This window comes from Petromyzon marinus, chromosome 14 (genome assembly GCF_048934315.1).
Source record: "Petromyzon marinus isolate PM22_M1 ecotype Great Lakes invasive population chromosome 14, UKy_Petmar_22M1.pri1.0, whole genome shotgun sequence".
Classification (NCBI taxonomy): domain Eukaryota; kingdom Metazoa; phylum Chordata; class Hyperoartia; order Petromyzontiformes; family Petromyzontidae; genus Petromyzon; species Petromyzon marinus.
In genome coordinates this window covers 10,023,622-10,046,502 of record NC_133680.1, presented here as the reverse complement: position 1 = coordinate 10,046,502, position 22,881 = coordinate 10,023,622, and the positions used below count along the sequence as shown (strand labels likewise).

The following is a 22,881-nucleotide window of genomic DNA, read 5'->3' as shown; positions in this document are numbered from 1 at the left end:
CAGGCAAGCAGGAAGCACAGCCACGGGGTGAGCCGGCACCAACAATTCCCCAAGCTTTGTGGTCCTCTATATGTAAGGGTGCTTTCGGCCAATTTATGGATGCTTACATGCGGGAGGATACCGGAGCACCTGGAGAAATCCCACGCGTGTGAGCGGGAAGCTCTATCGCAGACAGATGGAACAAGTGGAGTCCAGGTTTCACTCGCTTCATGCGGATTCGGTTTGTGCAATTTCGTGTAGATACGGGCTCCCCTATTTCTCCCCAAAATTCGCTCCATGCGACGTGAATTCACTCATATGCGGATATACGGGCCAACAATGTGTGTGAACTGTGTTCGCTACTCGGCAGGAAAATGCCTCATGCGGTTGCACTTTGTATGCACTTTCTTTGGAATGCATCTACCGCATAAAGCGAGGGAAACCTGTACCTCCTTCTCCCGGCAAGCCAAGGTACGGCACCTCAATGCCCATGGGGAGGGCGTATCGCAACACTTGTGCGATCCACCAACCCTCTCCTCCGCGGTACTGGATCACGGGTGAACGCCGCTACCTTAGACCATGACTGGGATTGTAACCCTTGCCCGTACACTCCAGAGACCCATTCTCTATACCACGTGATTTATCCAAGCCATATACACATACTCACGAGATAAGTGTTATCCTGAGACAGCCCCGTCAGCGGGAAGCAGGCACAAAGCAGCCTGAAGCGAGTTCAACTTGTGTGCAAGCAGTTTCTCACCACCATCGAGCCCCCACTCACATTCATTACGGTAAAGGATGCGTGGCTGCCACGAGTTTATTATTTGCTCTGTGCATCTCCAGCAAAGTGGCATTACGATGGGTCTCCCATCGCTTGCTCTCCCGTCCCTCCATTGCCATTGAGAAATGCTTCGGAGTGCGACGATGCGACTTGAAAATTGAACAGAGGTGAAGAGAAGACGCGGCTGAAGATGGCTTCATGGGACAATGGCAAAAGGATGCCGAATGAGATCACACCTGGGCATCTTTCGTGATATCTGCTATCTCAATTAGATTTATGTTGACATATTGTATCTATAATTGCTGAATGTGATTGCTTTCGGAGCATATTTAATATTTGCAAAGTAATCGCAGATTACCCAAAGTATTATTTTTTTAGATTGAATATATTAGATACGAGCTGTACTACCCGGCTTCGCCCGGGACTTGGATCCACCACGCGCGGCCGCCTTTGTCTCCCCAGTGGCGATGTTCACACCACAACAGTTACTCGTTTGAGGCTGAGTCGACCTAGGGGAGGCCCAGGAGCGATTGAAATAATCGTCACCGGTGGTGGCCGTGAGCGGGAATCGAACTCGGGTCACCGGGTTCGTAGCGCAGCGTAGCGCTAACCGCTACACTACAATGCATTACGCTTCCACACACACAGACACATACACAGCGCGCTAACCACTACACTACAATGCGTTACGCTTCCACGTGCGAGGGTCACGTGACAGATTTTACGTCACAGCTCACTTGCCGTGCAAAAAATATATGCATTATTGAGCTCCCCCCCACAACAAAAAAAAAACAAAAGTGTATTTTTATATTTTTTGCATGGTGTACAGTCTGGAAAGTACCCACATGGCAAATGCCAAGTTTGTTGCATGTCGGGAAGTACGCTAAACATTTTGAACAGACACACATTCACAACTTTGCCTTTGACATATGGAGATTGCATGGATTTAGTAACATACATTTCCCGGTCTCTGAAAAATTATATACATTTTTATTTATCCATGTAAGAATTGAGAAACATTTCCAGGAAGCCAATGCTAGGTAGTGTTTGACTAATTCTTGGACAATAATTCTTCATTATTTGCTTAAAAATTAATATTTGATTAAAACTAGCTTCCATTTATCTCTTTTAATTTGTCATATGGCACTCTGTATGATTTAGTATTTTGATTGATTTGTACTTTACATTATTATTTCATTTTTATTTATTCCAGTAAATATTTTCACCTGTATTTTTCACAGGGGATTTTCCCTTTTGGAATACAGTGCTTCTTGTCTGAACAGGCTCTTACCCAGTTCTAAATAAAGACAAAAAACCCATTATCTGTCTGCATATCTGTTATGGATTAAAATATTCAACAGAGAATACATTCAATTGATTGTTTCACTTGTGATCCAAGCCAAGGAAAGCCAATGTCTTGCTTTTTAGGAACATCGAAGAAGTGGTCATCTCTTGATTACAGCCCTGAGCCAGTAGTGGAAAATCATCATTCCTATGATGGGGGCAAGTCTATCCATAGGAAAAGAAAAGTTGACTTCCCCACAAAGCTGTACGAATTTAATCTAACCTAAATGGATGATTTGCGGAGTTAACTCTCAACCAGGATTTAACTCACAACCTTCAGACTACGAGCCACTCGCCTACGATTTGTGCATAAAATTGAGTAAGATTCTATAATTTACAATTGATATACAGTATATATAAATAACAGCCCTTGAGATTATTTGGATTTGCTCCACTGAATTCCACATATGCCAAGCGGAATTGATTCTCGACTCAAATCGTGTCCCTGGAATCATGCCAATCCATGGAACTGTGGAAGGGGTGATTTGCTGCGGCGCTATTATCTACATATCTACCTATCCGCGCACCAAGGCCACTACGTATCTATCTTTCTATCTTCCGCAGTAGCCAGAAGCAGCAATTAAAAGCCTCTCTCTTTAACCAAACACAGTCGAATCAATGTACAAACGTCCCTGTGCCTCGTGCGCGATAAGGGGAGACTGCCTTCTCATCATCAGGCCCTATTACGTTCGAGGTTGCCAGACTATAACAGCAGTGTTATTTTTCCTGTCCCTTTCACCATTCTGCAGATTGCAATGACAGTATTATTATGATGGCATATGGAGATGCTTAAGAAAGGCGGGGGGGGGGGCAGGAGAAGGGGTGGGGGGGTATTTTTAATTTGCCAGTGGCAGCTGTGGATCGTTTTTTTTTAATAGTGCACGAGGTGGGGGTTGGGACGCGATGCGCACATCGAAAATAGCCTGCAGCAAACCAACCTCAGCACCTCCCTGGAGGGATAGCAATTCACAGTCTCCATATCGCTCTGTCGCTCTAAAAAAACCTACAACACTACCACCACCCCATTAAAAGTATATAAAATAAACTATTCAGGACATCTTTTTTTTTAAAGGGGTTAAATAAATGACTCGCGCGCACACACAGAGGGATATGCTTCAATCATAACAAGTAGATTTAATAGATTTGATTCAGTGTTTATTAACTAACTAGGTGAGATATTCGTGTGATTCATGATCCCTCTTGAAAGGGAGACCTGTATGACCCTACTTACATAAAGCCAGTTATTTATGGATCATCCAGACATCGCCCGTGTGACATACACAACCGGCAGGGCAACTGGCTAGCCAAGGCTGTATACGGCAGCACCGCATGTAGACTTCTGACCTGTCTGTAGACATACATCCGTGTCATTCCCTCATTATGGTTTCTTGAGGAATTGTGGTCCAAAATAATACGTTAAAATATGGATTCAAATTCCACTCAATACATTTATATAAATTAAATAAATTTGCTGGATATTACAACTAGCTGTACTACCCGGCTTCGCCCGGGACTTGGATTGACCACACCCGGCCGCCTTTGTCTCCCCAGTGGCGATGTTGACACCACATCAGTTACTCGTTTGAGGCTGAGTCGACCTAGGGGAGGCCCAGGACCGGTTCAAATAATCGTCACCGGTGGTGGCCGTGAGCGGGAATCGAACTCGGGTCGTCGGGTTCGTAGCGCGGCGTGCTAACCACTCCACTACAATGCGTTACGCTTCCACATGCGAGGGTCACATGACAGATTTGACGTCACAGCTCACTTGCTGTGCAAAAAATATATCCATTATTGACCTCCCCCTAAAAAAAAAAAGTGTATTTTTATAATTTTTGCATGGTGTACATTCTGGAAAGTATCCACATGGAAAATTTCAAACTTGTTGCATGTCGGGAAGTACGCTAAACATTTTGAACAGACACACATTCACAACTTTGCCTTTTATATATATGGAGATGATTTCCATATTTGGGGTGGTATCTAATACACTATTATTCAACTCGCGCATTACCCGGAATTACACAAATCACATTTAGGACCACACATTTTAGAGCAGCAAATAATTTCCAGCATAATTAATATTCCACGTGCGGGGAATTGAACTGTTGCATCGTAGTAAGACGGCGGAGTGGCTAGCACAGTCGCCACGAGCCACAAAAGCCGCCTCCGTCCATTTCACTGACCTACAAAGTGCATAGCAATTGAGATCAGCATTCAGACGGGCGGGCCACGCACAGCATTGCAATGCCTGGTTTATCACATTCGCATCCCGGGATAGTTACTTGTAGCCAGGCTTTAGCTCTGAGGCATACATACAAATGCTAACTTTTACACTTGTGAAAGTTTGTCAGCACATTTTTGACAAGCCAATATTTGCAGTTGGGCGGTACGATGTGTTCAAACTGCGCTTTAGAGATGTTAACGTTCTGAAGATTTTATATAGAGGTACAGTATATCTTAAATGGTATGACTTCAAAATACAAGGATGTTCTTTCAAAAGAATTACAAGCCAAAGACACTTAATACATGTTTTACAAAAATTCTGTGATGGTGAAGGGACAGACAGCTCAATACAAATAATTATTGCATGTGACTGAGAAATCGTGAGTTTTGAATACCAGCCTGGGTCAATCCTATCTACCTAAAATTACTTGGAGGGAAGGTTGGAGGGAGCAGAGTGATTGAGGGCTAAACTGAGCAACATTTTCAAAATAGGATGTCACACAACAATCCTGGCTCAGAGCCAACACAGGGATGAACACTGTCCGATAGACATGTCCTGCCCATAGCCTCAATAACCTTCGCTGCCACTAAGAATGATAGGGTGGTTTGTGCGGGATCATGCATCGTGAGCATTCAGTCAGCTTCATCACACTCGGAACGTAATGCAATTTAACGATATCGCTGCTGTCAGTGCAAATCAGTGCACGTGGTGAGGCAAGGAGAGCAGGTAATAAGGGAGCATGTGCATTAGTGTTTCCCATACACGATCAAATGATAATCAATCAACGCTCCTGATGTTACCACAACATCTGCTAGATCCCACAGCTGTTACAACACACAGCAACGAAGATCTGTTCCCACAGTAGCCTACCCATCCGGCTTTAGGCCTCCTCCTCAGTCGCTGACCTCTGGGTGCAACTCCAATGGCTGTCTCGGTCACCTGCCCTCCTCCATTCCACACACGTGCCCAAGCAACTCCGAGCAAGTTCTGGTGGTGCATCCCTACATCGCTGTGTGCTCCAATGTCTCGCCGCCAGTGACTTACAAAGAGACCCGAACAGGGTGGCCCATACACTGACCTCGGCACTGATTTAAAAATAGTTGTTCTGTAATTTATTTTGTTGAAGTCTCATAAAAAAAAAAATTTTAGACAAATTTCCACCGTGGGGATGTATCATCTAGCGCCTCTCTTAGAATTGAACACAAGGTGTCTTAATGCATTGGGTTCTGGCAGTGGCAGATCCAATGGGGGTGGCAATGGGGGTGATCGCCGCCCCCACCCCCGAGACCCCAACATTGGTATTTTATTGATATTTAACAAAGAATTATACATTTTGAAAAATCATTACAGTAGTACTGTTTCGCCCCTTTTTTTTGTTTTTTAAAGCATGAGATTTCCAAAATGTGTATCGGTTTGGCTTAGGCAGCCCATGAGATCTTCTAAAACACACCGGTCATGAAAGTATGTTTTTTTAAAATTTTATTTTACTCTTAAATAACAAGCAATGGATGATTTAGTACGTGTTGCGTGTACAAGATAGAGGGCATGTTTTTGAGAATGCCATTTAAGAGCAACTCAGAGGCCAGTGACCAAGAGAGAGACCGAAAGCCAGATGGTGAGATATTGTGAGGGATGGCGTTAAAGGTTGCGAGTTAACATTTTCGAGAACTGGCAGAGAGAATAAGCAATGGTAAGCTGTGGTGGCACAATTATTTTGGCAATAATGGAGTTCTCTAGGCCTTTGTTTGTTATTATTATTACACACATTCACACAGAAAAGCCTCAATGAGGCTTTTTCAAGGAGGGTCCTGCCAGGTCTTATAAGGGTCGGGGACAATGATTATTATAATGATTGTGGCGACCACTACACATAATCCCAAATGGGAAATATGCAGTGTAATTTTTCACGTTTGGACCAGGACTACGGCACACAACGGCTACTCTTGAAAATAACGTCACGGGAGCGGGCGGCGCATATATATATATATTTTTATGATGGTTAGTGCAAGCACAGTAATAACAAGGGCAGCAGCTGGATTGGAAGGGTGAAACTCTGCAACAAGTGGCGAACGTTCTACCCCAGGCCATGTTACCGTCCTAACGTGATACTGGGTTCTAGCATTAATGAAGAAAAATGCGGTAACTACCAATTTGTCACACACTATTGTTGTGAAATGCTTTACACACCAAATGTTAATTTATTAAACACGATCAGCAATTGACCTGTTTGTTTCCGAGATGTATAATTCGACATTATTAGCTACCATGGTATGCTTAATTAATAGTTAAATGATGTGTAACGCATGAACCCAATGCGACACGGATATATAAATCACTGACAATAGTCTACGCGTCAAGATATTTTCCCGATGCCGAGTAAAGTGCGTACGTGTGTGTTCCTTCGCACCGCACGTAGCCAACCGGGCTAACTGGAGGTGTGGGGGAAAGTAACTTAACTTACTTGGGAAATAAAAGCGTGTGCCAATTTAAGTGACGTGTCATTCCTGCTGTTTCCTAAATTGTATTTGTTTTACAATTCAGCGGCTCTCCAACCGCACACACAATTAGCCAAATGCATTTCCAATTATCAACCCCTGCCGACTGCCATGAATGGTTTTAACGTTAGGGGCTAATATCACTGTGTTTACGTTTGCATTTCAAGGCACAACTACAAGGTGACCGACTATTCTTCAGTTCCATTCGATGGAGTGCGACACATTTCCTTAGTATGGTGATTTTTGCAAAGCAGCCTCAATCAGTCTTTCTTGGATTAAAGACCCATGTGGGTACAGATGCTTTGCATCTGCCTCTGTGCACCTCTTAAAACACGTTCTTAAAGGGGTATCTTCACATCCCTTTGCCGACCTCCTCCAAGCTCTAGATAATCCTCTCGAATGGCATCCGAGGAGTCCCAGAACTTTTCTGGCACTGGAGGATGATCTGTGGATCAGCTGTGCCGCATGAGCCAACAGCAGAGAGATCTTCTTCTCTGTTTGTCAAGATGATTCAACCCCAGGTCCGTCCATCGAGAAAAGGGTGACCGAGATGTTGGAGGGCCTTTGTGGGCTCCAGGTGCCGTTTTTCCAATTTTAGAGTCCAACCGCGGCATTGGAGAGGTTTCCATTTTGGAGACTCATCTCGATGTTCTTTCAACTGCATATGTTTTGTGGGAGGGAACTAGATTTACCGGAGACATTTCAACTAAAAAAACGCACCATTGGCAATTTGTCAAACAAATTTTAAGGCAACAGTCACACAATGGCACGCTCCGCTAAACGAAGTTACAAAGATAAACAAATTAAGTTGACAGTTTATCAGAAGGCACGTCGTTTTAAACAATGGCACAATTTATTCGACAATGTTCCCAGAATGCACTGAGGTAGTGGGGGAACAGAGGCGAACTGTCGAGCGGAATGTAAATATATCACAGATCACTTGGAGATAAGCACAGAGAATCTCCAGATCACCCAGGTGGCAATCTAATTTTGTCAAGCGATTTAATGAGTGACGTGCTTGGTTTTTTGGTCCATTTACTAAAGCAGTGCTTTTAAACCCCTATTGTGGAAATGTTGACATTTTAAAAGATGTGGAAGGCCTGCGGGACATTTTTAGTTCATGCCAATGTTTTTTTTCCTGGTTATTTATTTTATTTTGCTTCAGGGTTGAGAGTGTAAACCATCAATTTGCAATTGGCTTTTGAACAAAAAAACAGCCTCAACAGCCCTCAATTGCTGCCATATCCATAACAGATGTAGTTAGCGCAGCATTGGAAAGGAATTGAGGAAGTTGGAGGGTGAGATGAGAAGTTAAGTTATGCTCTGCTAAACACTGGGATATATGTAGGGTGGGTGGCAAACGGTAACAGGAGATACAGGTCAAAGAGAGGGATGGCCAAAGCAATTGCTGCCACCACACCTCACCATTACTTCCTTCTGCTCTGGTATCATTGGCACCAATCTACAACACGGCTCCTCATCGCCCGTCTTTCTTACACATGCCGCCACCCACGAGTCTTTTCACAGGACACTCACCCACCAAATGGCACAGCCTGATCAGGAAATTGCAGTTTTACTCACCGTGGAGGAGTGATGATGATGCATATGTTGCCACTGCTGTTGCCCTACTTAACAAAGTTTGCTTGAACTATTTTTGTCACCACCACCACCGCCATCTTACTTGAGGGTTTCTCCTTGGTGACCGACCTCTAGGTGCCACTTCCAATGCTTGTCTTGGAAACCTGCCTTCCTCCATCCTGCATGCGTGCCCAATCCATAACAACACCCTTATCTTGATGTCGCCAAAGTGTGGAGGGAACTTAAAAAAAAAATCGGTTTTATTAGACAGAAAACAAAGGAGCTGTGTGGATATTTTCAGGGCTCTGCTTATGCACAAACCTGATCGCCAATTCATCATTGCCTGCCGGGTTCAAAATTACGATGAGGTCACGCTCACCGCGGGGGCACAAGAGTTAGACTCAGCATAGCAGCACAGACCGCTTCCTTCCCATGCGCAGCGAACGCAGATCAACCTCGGCAGTCACACTGCAACCGGCATGCAATCAGCTCACCGTGGACACCTGCAAGTCTGCAAATTAAATACTTAGGTAAAGCTCAACTGTGGGACGGATGCTTACTGAGGTGGCACTAGCGTGTGCAGTCAGAGGAAAAAATAATGCATTAATGAACGCATGAACGATTAAATCAATTTTGAATACGTTTCCTCTATGGCTTAGCAGGCGAAGGAGCAGCACTGCCATAATGTAAGATGGTCCATTCAGATCGCCGCGAGAATTGATTCTACTCAATCGTCATCATTTTCATCATCATAATTTATCATCAAAGTTATCATAATTGTCATCATCAATCCTGTAGGGTTGATAAAAACAAATATATAGCACCATCTGATGCAGCTGCAACAATCATTAGGGTTGGCCTGTTCACTGCCACAGGAATGTGGAATTACCACCACTGCCTAATGACCACAGAACGAGATGTTCAATGGACATTTAAGCAATTTAAGCAAGGGACCACATCGATTACTTCAAATGGGACAATGAACATGTGTGTTCTGCAAACACAATACAGATGTGAATGTTTCATAGGAGTTAATAACGTCAGACATTCAATGATCGAGTCGAATATCAAATAATTTAATTTTCCCTGGGTGATTTAGAAAGTTTCTTGTTTTGCTCCATACCCCGCCCAAATAATTAAGAAATATTTTTTTTTGCATGGCAAGCACACGGCAAGCACACGCGCTACAGCGTAATGTGGACGTGGGCACATTGCAGAGCTCATTAGTAGCCTTCAGCCGTGTAAAAAGATTTGGAGAAAAAAAACGCAAGCGCATTTGTAACAACAACAATAACAACAATAGACAAAACAAATGCACGTTTTTTTCCCTACTGTTCTTTTCATTACGATTTCTCTTAATTAAGCATTTTTTTGTTTAAGCTTATAAAATAATGGGCAATAAATTACCATTATTACGACTAACTCAAGGTTCCATTAGACGTGCAGGGCCAAGTAATAATAATGCTGCAATTCTGTTAACGAAAATTTCCATTGCGTCGTTTAAAAATGTTTTATAATCTGCGACACGCATTGCATCCTCCGTGGAGTGACACGGGTGAACGCGGGGTGGGACGCGGGGTGGAAAGCGTGCAAACAAGAGGTGGGTGCCGGGTTAAAACGCGGCGCCATTAATTGCGAGCCTCGATGCGAATGCTGGCGCTGAGAATAATGCGGAGCCCTAGTGAGGATTTCATTGAAACACGCTAGACGATGCCCCACCGCCACCTCGCCCCGATCAGCACTCGTTCTGCGGACAGCTCCCGACGCTCGTAATGAACGCGCGCATCCGTAGGCACGTGAATTATTTGGGCCGATTTTACGGCCTCGTCTGACGTAACCTTTCACGTGTCAGCGGATGTCGCTCTGAATACCAAGTCCGGGCAATTGTGGCCGTTGCCGAATGATTGTCCATGTTGTTGGCCGACGAGAGTTTACGGAGGGGCGCGTTGTGATTAAATGATGGCGGATACGTTTGTGCCGTCTTGCATAGGTATCGTCGGTCGTCATCGCAACACAGCAGGAGCTGCAGCAGCATTGCATCGTGATGAGTACCATCATTGTTATCAGCTTTGTAAACGTAATTTTCCATTATAATTCATCAATACCTTATTAAGTGGCTCGATAGGACTCACTTTAGTGAAGGCCCTTCTGTCAACAGTGGGGTGAGCAAGCAATTGCAGGGCAGTACTTTTGCATTTTATATTCCATGACAACAAACACCTTTAATTAACCAGCAATACCTCGATACCACAGTTAGATCAGACCAGCACAGGCTCTACTTTGGCAGATTCAAGCGACTTTTTGCTGATTTAAGACAACTTCTTAATATGTTTGGAGGGCCTTACAACACAAATGTGGCCAGATAATTAGCTAAGCGCATAACCCAAAATCTATTTATAATTGCATAAATCGCTGGAAAAACCTTCGTGTTAAGACAATACTGCTGTGGGGCAATTTGTCAGTGAGTCAATCCATCATCATAAGACCTCCAACAACAATAACTCTGATTGCACCTCCGATCAGCGCAGTTGGCTACATACAATAAACAAATCAAGATGATTCTAGTGTGTCATTATAAAGCACTTGAACTAATTTCCGATTATATGTTAGAGGTAATCTCTAAATGTGCAAAGAGTGAATTTCCCACGCTTATAAGTGCAAGGCAACACAATTGGCGTGATGAGTTAGCCTGCATGCAAGGTCATGGTGTACGAAAAATGGGACATTACAGAGGAGGAAAAAAAAAGTCAAGTAACTTCACGCTCAAACGAGCGATTCAATTATCAATGCGAATTCTCACTGATGGCTGGGAGAGGGATGGGTGAACATTCCACATTGCTTTGAGTGGGGACCAGTCATTCCATGAGAAGGCCTCCCACTTGGTGGCACAGCATCATCAGGTGGTGGGCCTTTCACTCACCATAGAGGAACGATGACGGTAATATTGGCAAATCACTGCTGGTTAGATTGTACAAGTGCTAATGCTGCTGATACTTATTACGTGTTGATGGTGCTCATTATAATGATGATCGTGCCGCTCACTATCATTATTCTTAAGGTGCTGCTGATGGTGATATAGTATTGCTGCTACTCATGATGATGCTAATGCTGCTGATAAGATTCTTATGGTGCTGCTGTTGATTATGATGCTGATGACTCTCGTACTGGAGACGACCACAACGAATCCGATGCTTGGGAGTCCGAATCTACCAACGAAGCTCTCTCCTGGTACCGACAAAGTAAATAAATTCGTAAACACAATTGTGTAAGAAGAATAATAACGATGGCAAAAACTTTTTCAAGTTAAAGATCTGTCATCTTATGTGGGCAAGACCACTGTTTTAAGCCAGCAGGATGAATTGGAGAGTCTTGCAAGAACTACTCTGTTCATCTGTGTCAACTAGACGTGTGTACAACTGTAGTGGCCTGCGATCCAAAACAACTAAGCTTCCCAATCCAATCAATTTGTTGTATACAATACATAACGCAAAACAATCGATCGTGTTAACGTGGAGAATATACGCAGTAAAATAATTAAGCAGATGCTATGCCTCCTTTTCATATTTTGTCTCTCCAAATCTCATCTGTGACACAGCCTTCTGAGAGTGAAGTCATTCAGCAGGATTGGTTAATACTAGCAAACTCTGCACCGGTGCTGATAATCATTGTCTCATGAGCTGATTCAGGCGATACTAATGCTGGTGAACTTTCCAGCTGTTTTAGCCATGTATGTTGAACTTCTTTCACACAGTACGTAGCCAACCATGCTAATCGGAGGTGCGAATAGGTAAGGACCCTCTCAGAAAGATATGGGGCTCTTAGTTCGACGGTTTGTGTAGTACTCTATATAAGGCAACTTCAAAGGTGTTGCACAAACCTCTTCTCTCCGTGGGGTTAATGAACATTGCACCTTTTGAAGTTTCAGACATGAAACAACGCCATGATTTACCTTCAATTTCACACTGGGCTCTGTTGGCCATGGCTTTGCAGAGCACAAAGTCAACAAATCAAGTGCCCTGTTTTGGAGACTTATAAGATTACTCTTGGCTCTTTCGCAGATAAAGGTTTTGGCTGGGGAAAACAATACGGAAACGTTGGAAGAAAGCTGTAACCTGACAAATGTGGCCAAACATACTCCGTGTTGATCCATTTGTCATTAGAAACGTGCAACAAGAAGACAAACACACCCCCATGTGGCCTGAGAGACCGGAGAGCCAAGTGTTATGGGCGAGAATTGTCTATGGCAGCAGTGGCAAACAGAGGGATAGATTATGGTCCAGCACTCGCTGTGCCTGGCTTCTCTTGTCCTCTCCACACCACAACTGGGTACCATATGAAGGCTGACTATACTGATGAGAGGACAAGAACAAGTTCAGATACTTACCATCAATGTGCATGGCCAGGAATTGAACATGAACACAGTTTTACTGCGGTCATAGCACAGTTGTATTAACCACGATGTCACTGTGAAGACAAAAACAAAAATCCCCCATATAGACTGTTGGGGTAAGTGCTGTTAGCGAGCGCCTATGAAGGCTGGCACGCCACACGAAGGGATGGGTGGCCAACAAAACGCCCGCCCGCCTTTGTCTCCCCAGTGGTGATGTTTACACACCCCACCAGGTACTCATTTGAGGCTGAGTCGACCTAGGGGAGCTCCATGACCGGTTCAGATAATCGTCACTGGTGTTGGCCGTGAGCGGGCACCAAACTCGGGTCACCGGGTTCGTAGCGCAGCGTAGCGCTAACCGCTACACTACCGCTGCCCCCGCCCCCACACACACAATTTCTGCTCTGACCAGAGACCTCGCGATAGCCGAATTAATTTTTGTTACAGCTACATAGGCACACGGTGCACTTACGATCATCTAATCTCACACTTAAATTATAGGTCATTAGTATGCAAAACAAATAGTGTTAAAGATAATTGCGTTAATGCAATGTTGATTTTTACTTTGTATATACTTAACATGAGTCTTAATTGACCATCACAAAACATACCTCCAGAAAAAAACAGAGACAAAAGCCTTTTTTGTAGGCAATGAAATTACCGTCCTTGTTACAGTAATTACGTGCAAATGATGCACAGTTGGAAATATTAGGGCTCCGCTTGTTTTTTTCCTCTCCCTAATTTCCTTCCACGTTTGTTCTGTTTTGATTGCCAGACTATTACGAAGCACGCTGTGTTTGTTCACTTCGTACAAATTTCCTCCAACTTCCAGTTGACGACAAAGCCACATCTGAGCGCTACTCTCCACTGCAAGGTGTATTAATAAGCACGCGAGCAAGTTAACGAGCAAATTAAAAAGTAAACAAGAAACATACTACGGGTGATGAGCAAGAGAGGGGTAAGCATATGAAACATAGTGAAAACAACAAATATTCATTCACAAAGGTAGGGTGGGTGGCTCAGGGGCATCATCATGGCCATGGCAGGGCACTTGAGTTGGCACCACCGAGATCCTGAATTCAAACTCTACATTTAAATTGGGTGTTGGAGGTCTCAAGCGAAGTTCTTCAATGTTTAGTTAAAAGGGTAAAACCTATTCCTATATCTTGTTTCTGGCAAAGGAGGTCTCATAATGTAAATGCTCACCCCGAGCCCTCAATACTCTGATAGTGCGCTGTTTTGAGTTGTACGCCTTTTGGCGTCTTCTGGTCCAACACCAATGGAGACTAGGCTCTAAGAAAAGCTGTCTCGGGTGTGGACCAATCAAATTCAAGGACAGTGCATATTATTATCAGAGTTGTCTTTTTTGTTTGCATTTTGACTGCTTGTGTTATGGTTATTGCAAACATGATGCCTTGAATAAAGGTGTCAGTTTTTGTGCCAGTTAAAAGGGTAAAACCTATTCCTATATCTTGTTTCTGGCAAAGGAGGTCTCATAATGTAAATTATTCAATGTTCTCAACTGATGTTTGTGTTTAGTGTGTTGTCTTTCACCCCACACCTCCGGTTAGCACGGTTGGCTACCAATGGCGCGAAAGAATTTCAACGTACATACACGTCCACATTTTCTTTCTGATGGCTAAAATGTACAATTGTATAATTGCCATATACAGCAAATCGCTCCCTTGGGTGATACAGGCCAATTGAATTGACCGCACAATCTAGTTCCACGTGCAATCTTTCAAGACTACTACTGACACAACACGGTGCTCTGCTAACTGTGGGAGTTGTGAAAGAACGTTTGTTCACCTCGTGAAACTACGCTTTGATAGCACAGTGGGAATACGCGTGGGTGCTCAGATTTCCACGTGTTCACGTGTGTTCAGTAAGAAACACAATTAACGCTTCTTGCGATACAAAGAATCGTCACTTTACGATCTCACAATGTTTCAAGAATCTATTATATTTTTCTGAGTATATATTTTTCGTTTGTACTCTCCGTCTCCTGTCTCAATCGATCACCTCGCCTAACCATTACATCTATGTGTCATTTGCATATATAAGTAATTGATTCTTACACTATTTTATTCAAATGTCACGAGAGCAGGGGGAACGGAGGCAGCATTGAAGTTAGCCCTAACCGGGAATATAACTCGGATAACTGGCCTCATAGTGCTGTTCGCTAAAGATTGTGCCACCACTTGCCACCACTTGCCACCCAATGTTGTCATGTATATGCACATGCCATTCAATGATGGATAATGCTGCATCACTAAGGTTTAGGAAAAGAGTAAAAAAAACCTCAGCCTGTCATTGGCAGGGTTCGCACCCTCCACTCCATCCCATCCCTTCCCTGCCCTTTCGTGACCCCTACGTGCCCTCTGTTATGGTCGCTCATTCCTCGGCCCTTGCACACACTTGCCATCTGAATCTCTCTATTTCTGTACTGCTTTCAAACTATGTAAAGCGCCTTGAGCTCGGGAGCTCTATAGATATGATATAAAATAAGGTAAGACCTCAGCAGCGCTCCTTGAACATGTTGAATTTCACTTCTCAGACTGTCACCATCTGACACTTTTTTAGCTTGATGTGCGGGGTGATGGTGTGACTCTGCTTTCAGATGGTGGCAGTCCGAGAAGTGAAATTCAACATGTTGAAGAAGCACTGCAAATGAACCGTTGCAATGATGCACAAAAAAAAGGGCATTGAATGCCAAAACCAATCAAATAACACGAGCATTGAACTGCCCAAGTAATTATAATGATCAAAATACCGTACATTGTGGGAGCAACTGATAAACTAGCCAGATGTTTGGAAAAACAAAACATCCGAGTCAGATTTGGCACAGTACATAAAATACAGAAATTAATATCTGGTACAACAGATGTATTACCGAAGCTATCAACAGAAGGTGTGTACAGGATTAACTACACGTGTGCTAAATGTTATGTTGGGCAAACAGAACGAATGATCAGGACGAGACTAAAAGAACATCAGATAAATATTAAATTCTCCAAAATGTAACTGTCAGCAGTAGCAGAACACGCATGCCAACAAGGACACTCAATTTATTTCGATAATGTTGAAGTTACGTGCAAAACTAGCTACTACTGGCCAAGAATAATTAGAGAATCAATCGAAATTGAAAGAAATAAAAATAATTTTAACCTCTCTTTGGTTCTTTCGGTAAAGTCACGTAGAAAGAAAATAAATTAAATAGAATACCACGTTTCGATTGCAACACAAGCAGTCGTCATCAGGTAGAACTACATTTGAGAGAGAGACAAAACACAGACACGGAGACACACGGACAGACACACAAGCAGAGAGAGACAACACAGAGACACACAGAGAGAGACACAACATAGACACACCGTTCGGACAGCTACCGCCTTAGTGCTGCGTGGAAGCGAATAATAAAAAAATACAATTTAAAAATGCATGCCTATAAAGGGCAGCGTACTTCAATAGGGATTACCGTTAGTACGGCTATTTTAATACACACAATATACAGAAAGGACAAGATCAAAGGGCTCGCATAATGCCCATGAATAATGTACGTTGACTCAGTAATCACTCCCCCCCCCACTGCGCGCAAGAGAACAGAAGCGTGGTCACCACATCTACGTCTCCATATAAGGAACGAAACAGTAAAACTTCACCACAAACCTGGCTGTCGCCTGATTAAGCTAGTTGTAATTACTGACGAAACGTCGTACTCAGGTTGTAAATGTTGTGGCTTAGCTCTCCAACACACCGGTGTGCTGTACTAGTACACTACACTATACACTACACTACTATACACTAAACTACTACACACTAGTTCTGTACTAGTGACGAATTGGCCACGTTCTGTTTACGTGACAACCCTTACTAGTTGGCTGTCTGGTGGTAGCGGGTTTTAACGACACATTTATATATTTATGCAATCTAACCCAAAAAAAACCTCTATTATGGATGATATGGGTCGCGAAAAGCCTGCTAAGTGTTAAACTTTATACATATATACATATCAGACTTCATTGTGAATAAAAGCAATGCTGCTCAAAGAAAAACGCAGAGAGATATTCCATTTAAAAAATCAGGGCATATGTTCAGACAGCCATTAAGCAACTTAATGGATCACTTGCATGTGAATGGTGTTCAGTACGACAGAGCTCCCTTGAAAAACATTATTCTATATACATTTGTGGAATATTTATATCGAAGCGCTTGGTTAAATGTAATTAATTCCATGCATACTTGGGTGGTGAGAAGGTTTTGAGAAAGGGACAATAAAAAAAACAATTCTGAATGCATTATATTTCACTTTGTAACAGGTCATTCCAAGACACTTGTTCTATCATACGGTCATTACGCACAGATGGGACATCAATGTAAACCTAACTTCGGTATGGTGCAACTTTTAAAATGAAAAGATCTTGGTCACAATACATACCCACTGCCCATCACAGACATGTGCACAAGAAAATTACCCCTCATTTAGCCCGCAGAGACTACTGGGTAAGTGCTGTAAGCAAGCAACCACGAAGGTTGGTGTAGCATTCAAAGGGGGAGAGTGGTCAGCATCATGCACAGCCTCTTTCGTCTCCCAAGTGCTCATGCTCACACAGCACATTTAGTTATAATTTAAAGAAAAACTAAAACAGGTTCAGATTCCAACTACCACTAATATTGTGTGGCATATCCTGGGAATGAACCCAGGTGACCAGGAATGTAATGGAATGTGTGAACCACTTTGACACTGCTCCTGACACACATGTATGTACACACAATGATACAACCTCCCAAATAGCTTTATGGACCGTGAGGGCAAATTCCATTATCGAGCACCAAATACGGTCGGCACAGCACACAACAGATTGGCGAGGCCACTGTGTTTCTCCCCAGCGCTGAAGTTCACACCACTGTACCAGGTGCTCATTTAAAGCTGCATCCGTTGAGGAGAGGCCCAGGACTGGTTTAGAAAAATAACTGCAAATGGTATTCGGCACCATCCTGGCGTGACATCGAGCTGGGGTTGCTGGCATCGTAAACAAGAGTGTGCGAACCACGCTGTTACAAATCCCTACAACACACGAATGCACGTTCGCATGCACACACAGATACACTTGGCGCACACACACAGCCGTGTCAAACGCAGGCAGACAAATAGCTCTTACAATCACTTATCACCCACTTTGTCAGCATCGCCAACACATTCACTGAAAATCTGTCAGCACAAATAAACAAAAACAATCTCTGGTATAAAAAAAAGACACATCGCCAGACCCAAAACCATTTCTGCGAAATGCCCTGCCTGCTTGACTCACCTTCAGTTGAACTTGCGGGCTACCAGTATTGGTGCGCACTCACTCACTCACGCTCACGAGACAACCCTTACAGAGAAGGCACGACCGAGAGAATTTGACTTGGGACCGCCGGGCCACACAGTCGCTGATGTTCCGCTTGGGAACAAATCGCATCTCAGGCAGTTGAGGAATTGCTGATGCTGCGAGTAAATAAGACCAAATTTGACATTGATCTTCTCGCGCATGTGCACACACACGCGCGTGAGCACGCGTGCATACACGCCAAGAAAAAAAAATCGCAGCATTTTTTGGGAAAGTTTTGGATACCCGAGGCAGTGTAGGTTGAGGGGGGGGGGGACATGTTGTGGGTAGAAGCATCATGCTTCAAGCATGTCGTGGTGCTGCAATGGGATTGGCGTGGTCACCCGCATTCTTTGCTGCAACGAATGATTCCATCACAGTGGCAGTGGACACCTGTCGGTTCCATTTTTATCACGGGTGGCAGGGTCAGGGTCATGCCACGCTCTGCATTTATAGCGCCTGCGGCCTGCAAACTTATCCTCTATCTGATTTTCTAGCGGAGTTTGCATTGTTATTGTTTCTGAAACTCTATTTTCCTCTATGTATATGTCCTCCCATTGTCTCACTGGAAACCTACATTTTCAAGGCACTCCTTCTTGTGGGATCACAGCAGGAGGGCTGTGGTCAGCATTGTTGTGCCATCACTGAGCAGTGGCATAGGAGACCAAATACGTGCAAATTCCAGACAAATGTATGTATGTATGTTGAACTTCTTGTGTACCGTTACGTAGCCAACCATGCTAATTTGGAGGTATGGGGGAAGGCCAACAAACTAAACACAAAAAGCAGTTCTGAAGAAATGAGTTTTCAATTTATATTTAAAAGTGCATAGTTCCAGTGGCATCCTAATACTGGAAGGAAGAGCGTTCCAGACGGCCGCAGAAGCGCATCTGAGAGTACGCGATGCAGTCACCGTCATTGTTCGATGGTTAGCCAAAAGCCCCTGCGAGGATGACCTCAGTTTGCGTGAAGGTTTAAGCTCCTTGACGAAATCAGCAAGGTAGGTATGCTTGGACGAAATAATTCCACGAGTGCAAGCCACCTTACAACACTTTTTGGCTGGCACATTTACACAATTTCTCACGAATCCTAAAAAAATGTATGCAGTGGCTAACGATGGTGAATGTGGTGATGTTACAGTGGTTAGCAAATGTAAAAACTGGGCCAGGTGGCCCACCCTTAGATTCCGGGCCAGGAACAAAACCATGGGCAATAGGAACGTGAACAAAGGCTGAGCCTTTCTCACAATGGGTGAACGCAGCTTGAAACGAGCAACTGGAGGCAGAGACGAATGGGAATGCATAAATATTTGCTCACCATACCACCCCTCTGTGTTCCACAATACCAACTTTAAAGGAGCCAATACAAAAAAACCCCAGCCGTGATATTCTATCCATTGAGGGGAATGTTTCACTTCATTATAGTGTTATTCTCACACTAAATAAAAAAAAATTACCAGGTAAAGCCTACTTAACTATTAGCTATTTTTCAGAGGCGCACTGGCCACACATGATCGCTCATTGAAGTGGCTTATGTCATCAAATTTGGAAATTTGTAGTCGTAGCGAAATTATCTAAACGCATGTTTCTAAATGTGGAGGGCAAAATTGGAGGACCCGGGAGAAAAATCCACATGACCACGAGAAGAGAGAAAACACACAAGCTGCAAATATACAAGCAGCGTCAAGGCCAAGATTGAACCCACGAACCTCCTGCGTGCCAGGCAAGGGAGATAACATCTCGCCATCACAGTGCTCCACACAAACGATGCTGGTGTGTTTCTGGTGATGCTGCTAGTGGTGTGTGTCGTGGTGGTGCTGATGGTGCTAATAATGCTGCTGTGTGTTGGTGGGGATGGTGGTGGCGTATGTTTGTCCTGAATGCAATAGTGGTGATGTTGTGGTGGTTGTGGTGCGCATTCGTGCGGATTACGGTTTTGTACGTTAATGGTGGTGGTGGTGGTGATGGAAGTATGTGTTGGTGTTTGAAGGTAGTGGCTGCGATACTTTGTGTTTGTGCCGAAGGTAGTCGCGGTGTTAGTTTGTGCAGCTGCCGAGGGGTAGTGGCCGTGTTTGTTTGCACGGCTACCGATGGAGCTAACAATCGTGAGAGTGGTGTCAGCACTCGTCATTCTGGACTCACCGGCCCAAAGGAATTGCTGTCCAAACTTTGGCCATGATGGTCACCCTCCACCCAGCAGTGGCCCTCGGGCACGCGCACGTATCTGTTCCTGTAGCTCAGGGTTCTGCAGGGGAGGGCAGCGAAGAGGGCACAATCAATCAGTCAAGCCGAGCCCTGCGGCGGGGGATTTTACAGAAGACATTGCCCATTGAGAGTACGGGACTCGGCTGTGTAGGAGGCTTCACAATGAAATAGAATGCACGGAGCTTGTCCCTTGTTTCACACGCTCATTGCTCGAACTGGGATACAATTGGTGGCTTTACAACCATATAAAAAGACAATGATGAATACAACTATTGCAAATATTTAATAATATAACACACTGACATAGTGGGCATAGGTCGTTACAACACACTCGGAGGGTAGGGTGCATACAGCACCAAACACAAATATGACCATTTCTATACGTAAACTTTCACGGCCAATATTATGATTGGTAACTGTGTTTCTTTTGATTTAGATCATGAGCTGAGCTTTTGTTAACAACCGATGACCCTGGATGTAATCCCCAGCGAAACATCGTGCAAAATTGTCCACATTTTTCTTACTTTTCAGATTTCTGGTTTGCTGAAAAATCCAATCAATCGGCATACTTGTTCATGTGGCTCTGTCGGGTGGTGGACGATTACAGTCAAACATTTCACATTTTACTCACATTATCTAACCAAAAATAAACTGATTATGAAACAAATACAATCACCATTGGGTCTCGGGTGAGAATAATGATCGTACCATGTAGATCGAGTCAACTTAGGGGACAATGAGGTCAGGTTGCCATAAGTATTGCATCCCACAGCCCGAAATCAAAACTGTTTCATCAAAACAGCGATGCAGCCTTGCTTACCAACGCACCATCATCCCTCAGAATGAACACGCACACTCACCACACGTGCGCTCACAACACACGAGTACGCATCGATTTACACCGCCGCCCTACATCAGCAAGCACCACAGTCGCAGTCAAGGAGAGTCTCAGGAATGTGCAGACAATGTGCTGTTTACAGCAGGTTAAATGAACAATGGGCAAACAGACTGCGTAAATAACACGCAGATAACCAGTTCAAGTGTGAGTTTGGAGCTCTCAAGGACTCTTGAGTGAGGCGATGGTGGGAGTTGGAGCGACGCAGCAGTAATTCATGATTCGGGCGAGACCTGAGTTTGATTCCCAGCGCTTACATCAGTTGCAAATGATAATATGGTATCTTCACCTGTCCTGAGCTTCCTCAAGGTCAACTCAGCCTTAAGTGGAGTACCTTGTATGATATGTAAACTTCAGCACCCGGGGAAATGAAAGTAGCCAACATGCTGCCAATAACAACACACACCCCTTCCTGCCGTGTATCATGGTGGCCTTAATAGGTGCTCACTAACAACAAAGTTTGTTCACGGGATCTATGGTGAACAAAGCAAACGTGTTTTTGCGTGTAATATTAATTCACAAGCCCTTTATCAATCCGCTGCTGGATGAAGATCTCTGCACATCATGGCGTTGTTCACAGTGGTTGTGGTCGGGCACTGTCGTATGTGTATTTGAATGTGTTGAACTTCTCTCGCACAGTATGTAGCCAACCGTGCTGGCAAGCAATCGCGAGTTTTGGATAACACAGGGGCTTGTCCACGTTTGTTTGGTGACACACTCATTCCCCGTGTTTCTGTATTCGTTTCTTTTCCGGGAAAACGTTTATCTGTCAAAAAGCCAAGAATAATAAAACATTTTTTTTAAAACCTCGCCGACAAGGCTCCTGATTTGAAAGAACGGTCAAAGTTCACCAAAAGCACCCTGCTGAAAAATGTCTTTACATTACGACTCGGGGAAAATAACGCACAGTTAAGACACCCGACGCGAAAGCCATCAATACCGCTGTTTGTTCACATTTCTAGATCCCGGTTGTGCATCAGCTGGTCTTACACGCACAGTCCAGAATTGCAACCACTTACAAAGACGTCCTATGGGGACACTGGCCCCTGCGATAGCAAACGTAATTCCCACCACTGGATCAGGGAAGCTAATTCATACGAGAACTACCTAAATTTGATCATTTATGTGCCACGATGAAGGGGCATTGCCTGAAATGTCAGCTCTTTTATATTTTTCTTTTTAAGGCTGTATTATTGACGAATGTATTGATTTTTACCGATTTTTATATGAGGAGAGAAGCAATCCCAGTTTTTGATGCAGAGTAGCAGCTAGATTTAAACACACCCGTTGGGTGTGCTTGGATCAAAAGCTGTTCTTTCCCATCCCCCCCACCATAGTATGTAAGCACGTGATACTTACATCAGACCTGTGTTCATAGCAGGTGTGTTTATATCCAATTTCCATAATAAATGCCTTTCCAGAAAAATGTGCATGCATAGCGTGCATTCACCTCCGATTAGCACGGTTGGCTACGTACAGTGCGAAAGAAGACCAACATAATCATATATGCGGGCGCGCACACACGCACCAGTATGTGCCTAAAGATGCTTTGACTTTGATAGAGATATCCTACCCGTGCCTTTACACTGCAGGATCTTGGCTGTGCCACTTTCTCAGCC

General features: G+C 44.0%; 1 protein-coding gene across 3 annotated transcripts in view; it reads right to left on the bottom strand.

The window, feature by feature from the left end:
• The window catches only part of IMMP2L (inner mitochondrial membrane peptidase subunit 2), a 258,807-nt gene that overhangs the window by 25,302 nt on the left and 210,624 nt on the right, over positions 1–22,881 (bottom strand). For all 3 annotated transcript variants that reach the window (XM_032954088.2, XM_032954089.2, XM_032954087.2), the window contains one exon: positions 20,305–20,407. In XM_032954088.2, coding sequence (XP_032809979.1) covers positions 20,305–20,407 — 103 coding nt within the window. The remainder of the gene's footprint in view (positions 1–20,304; positions 20,408–22,881) is intronic.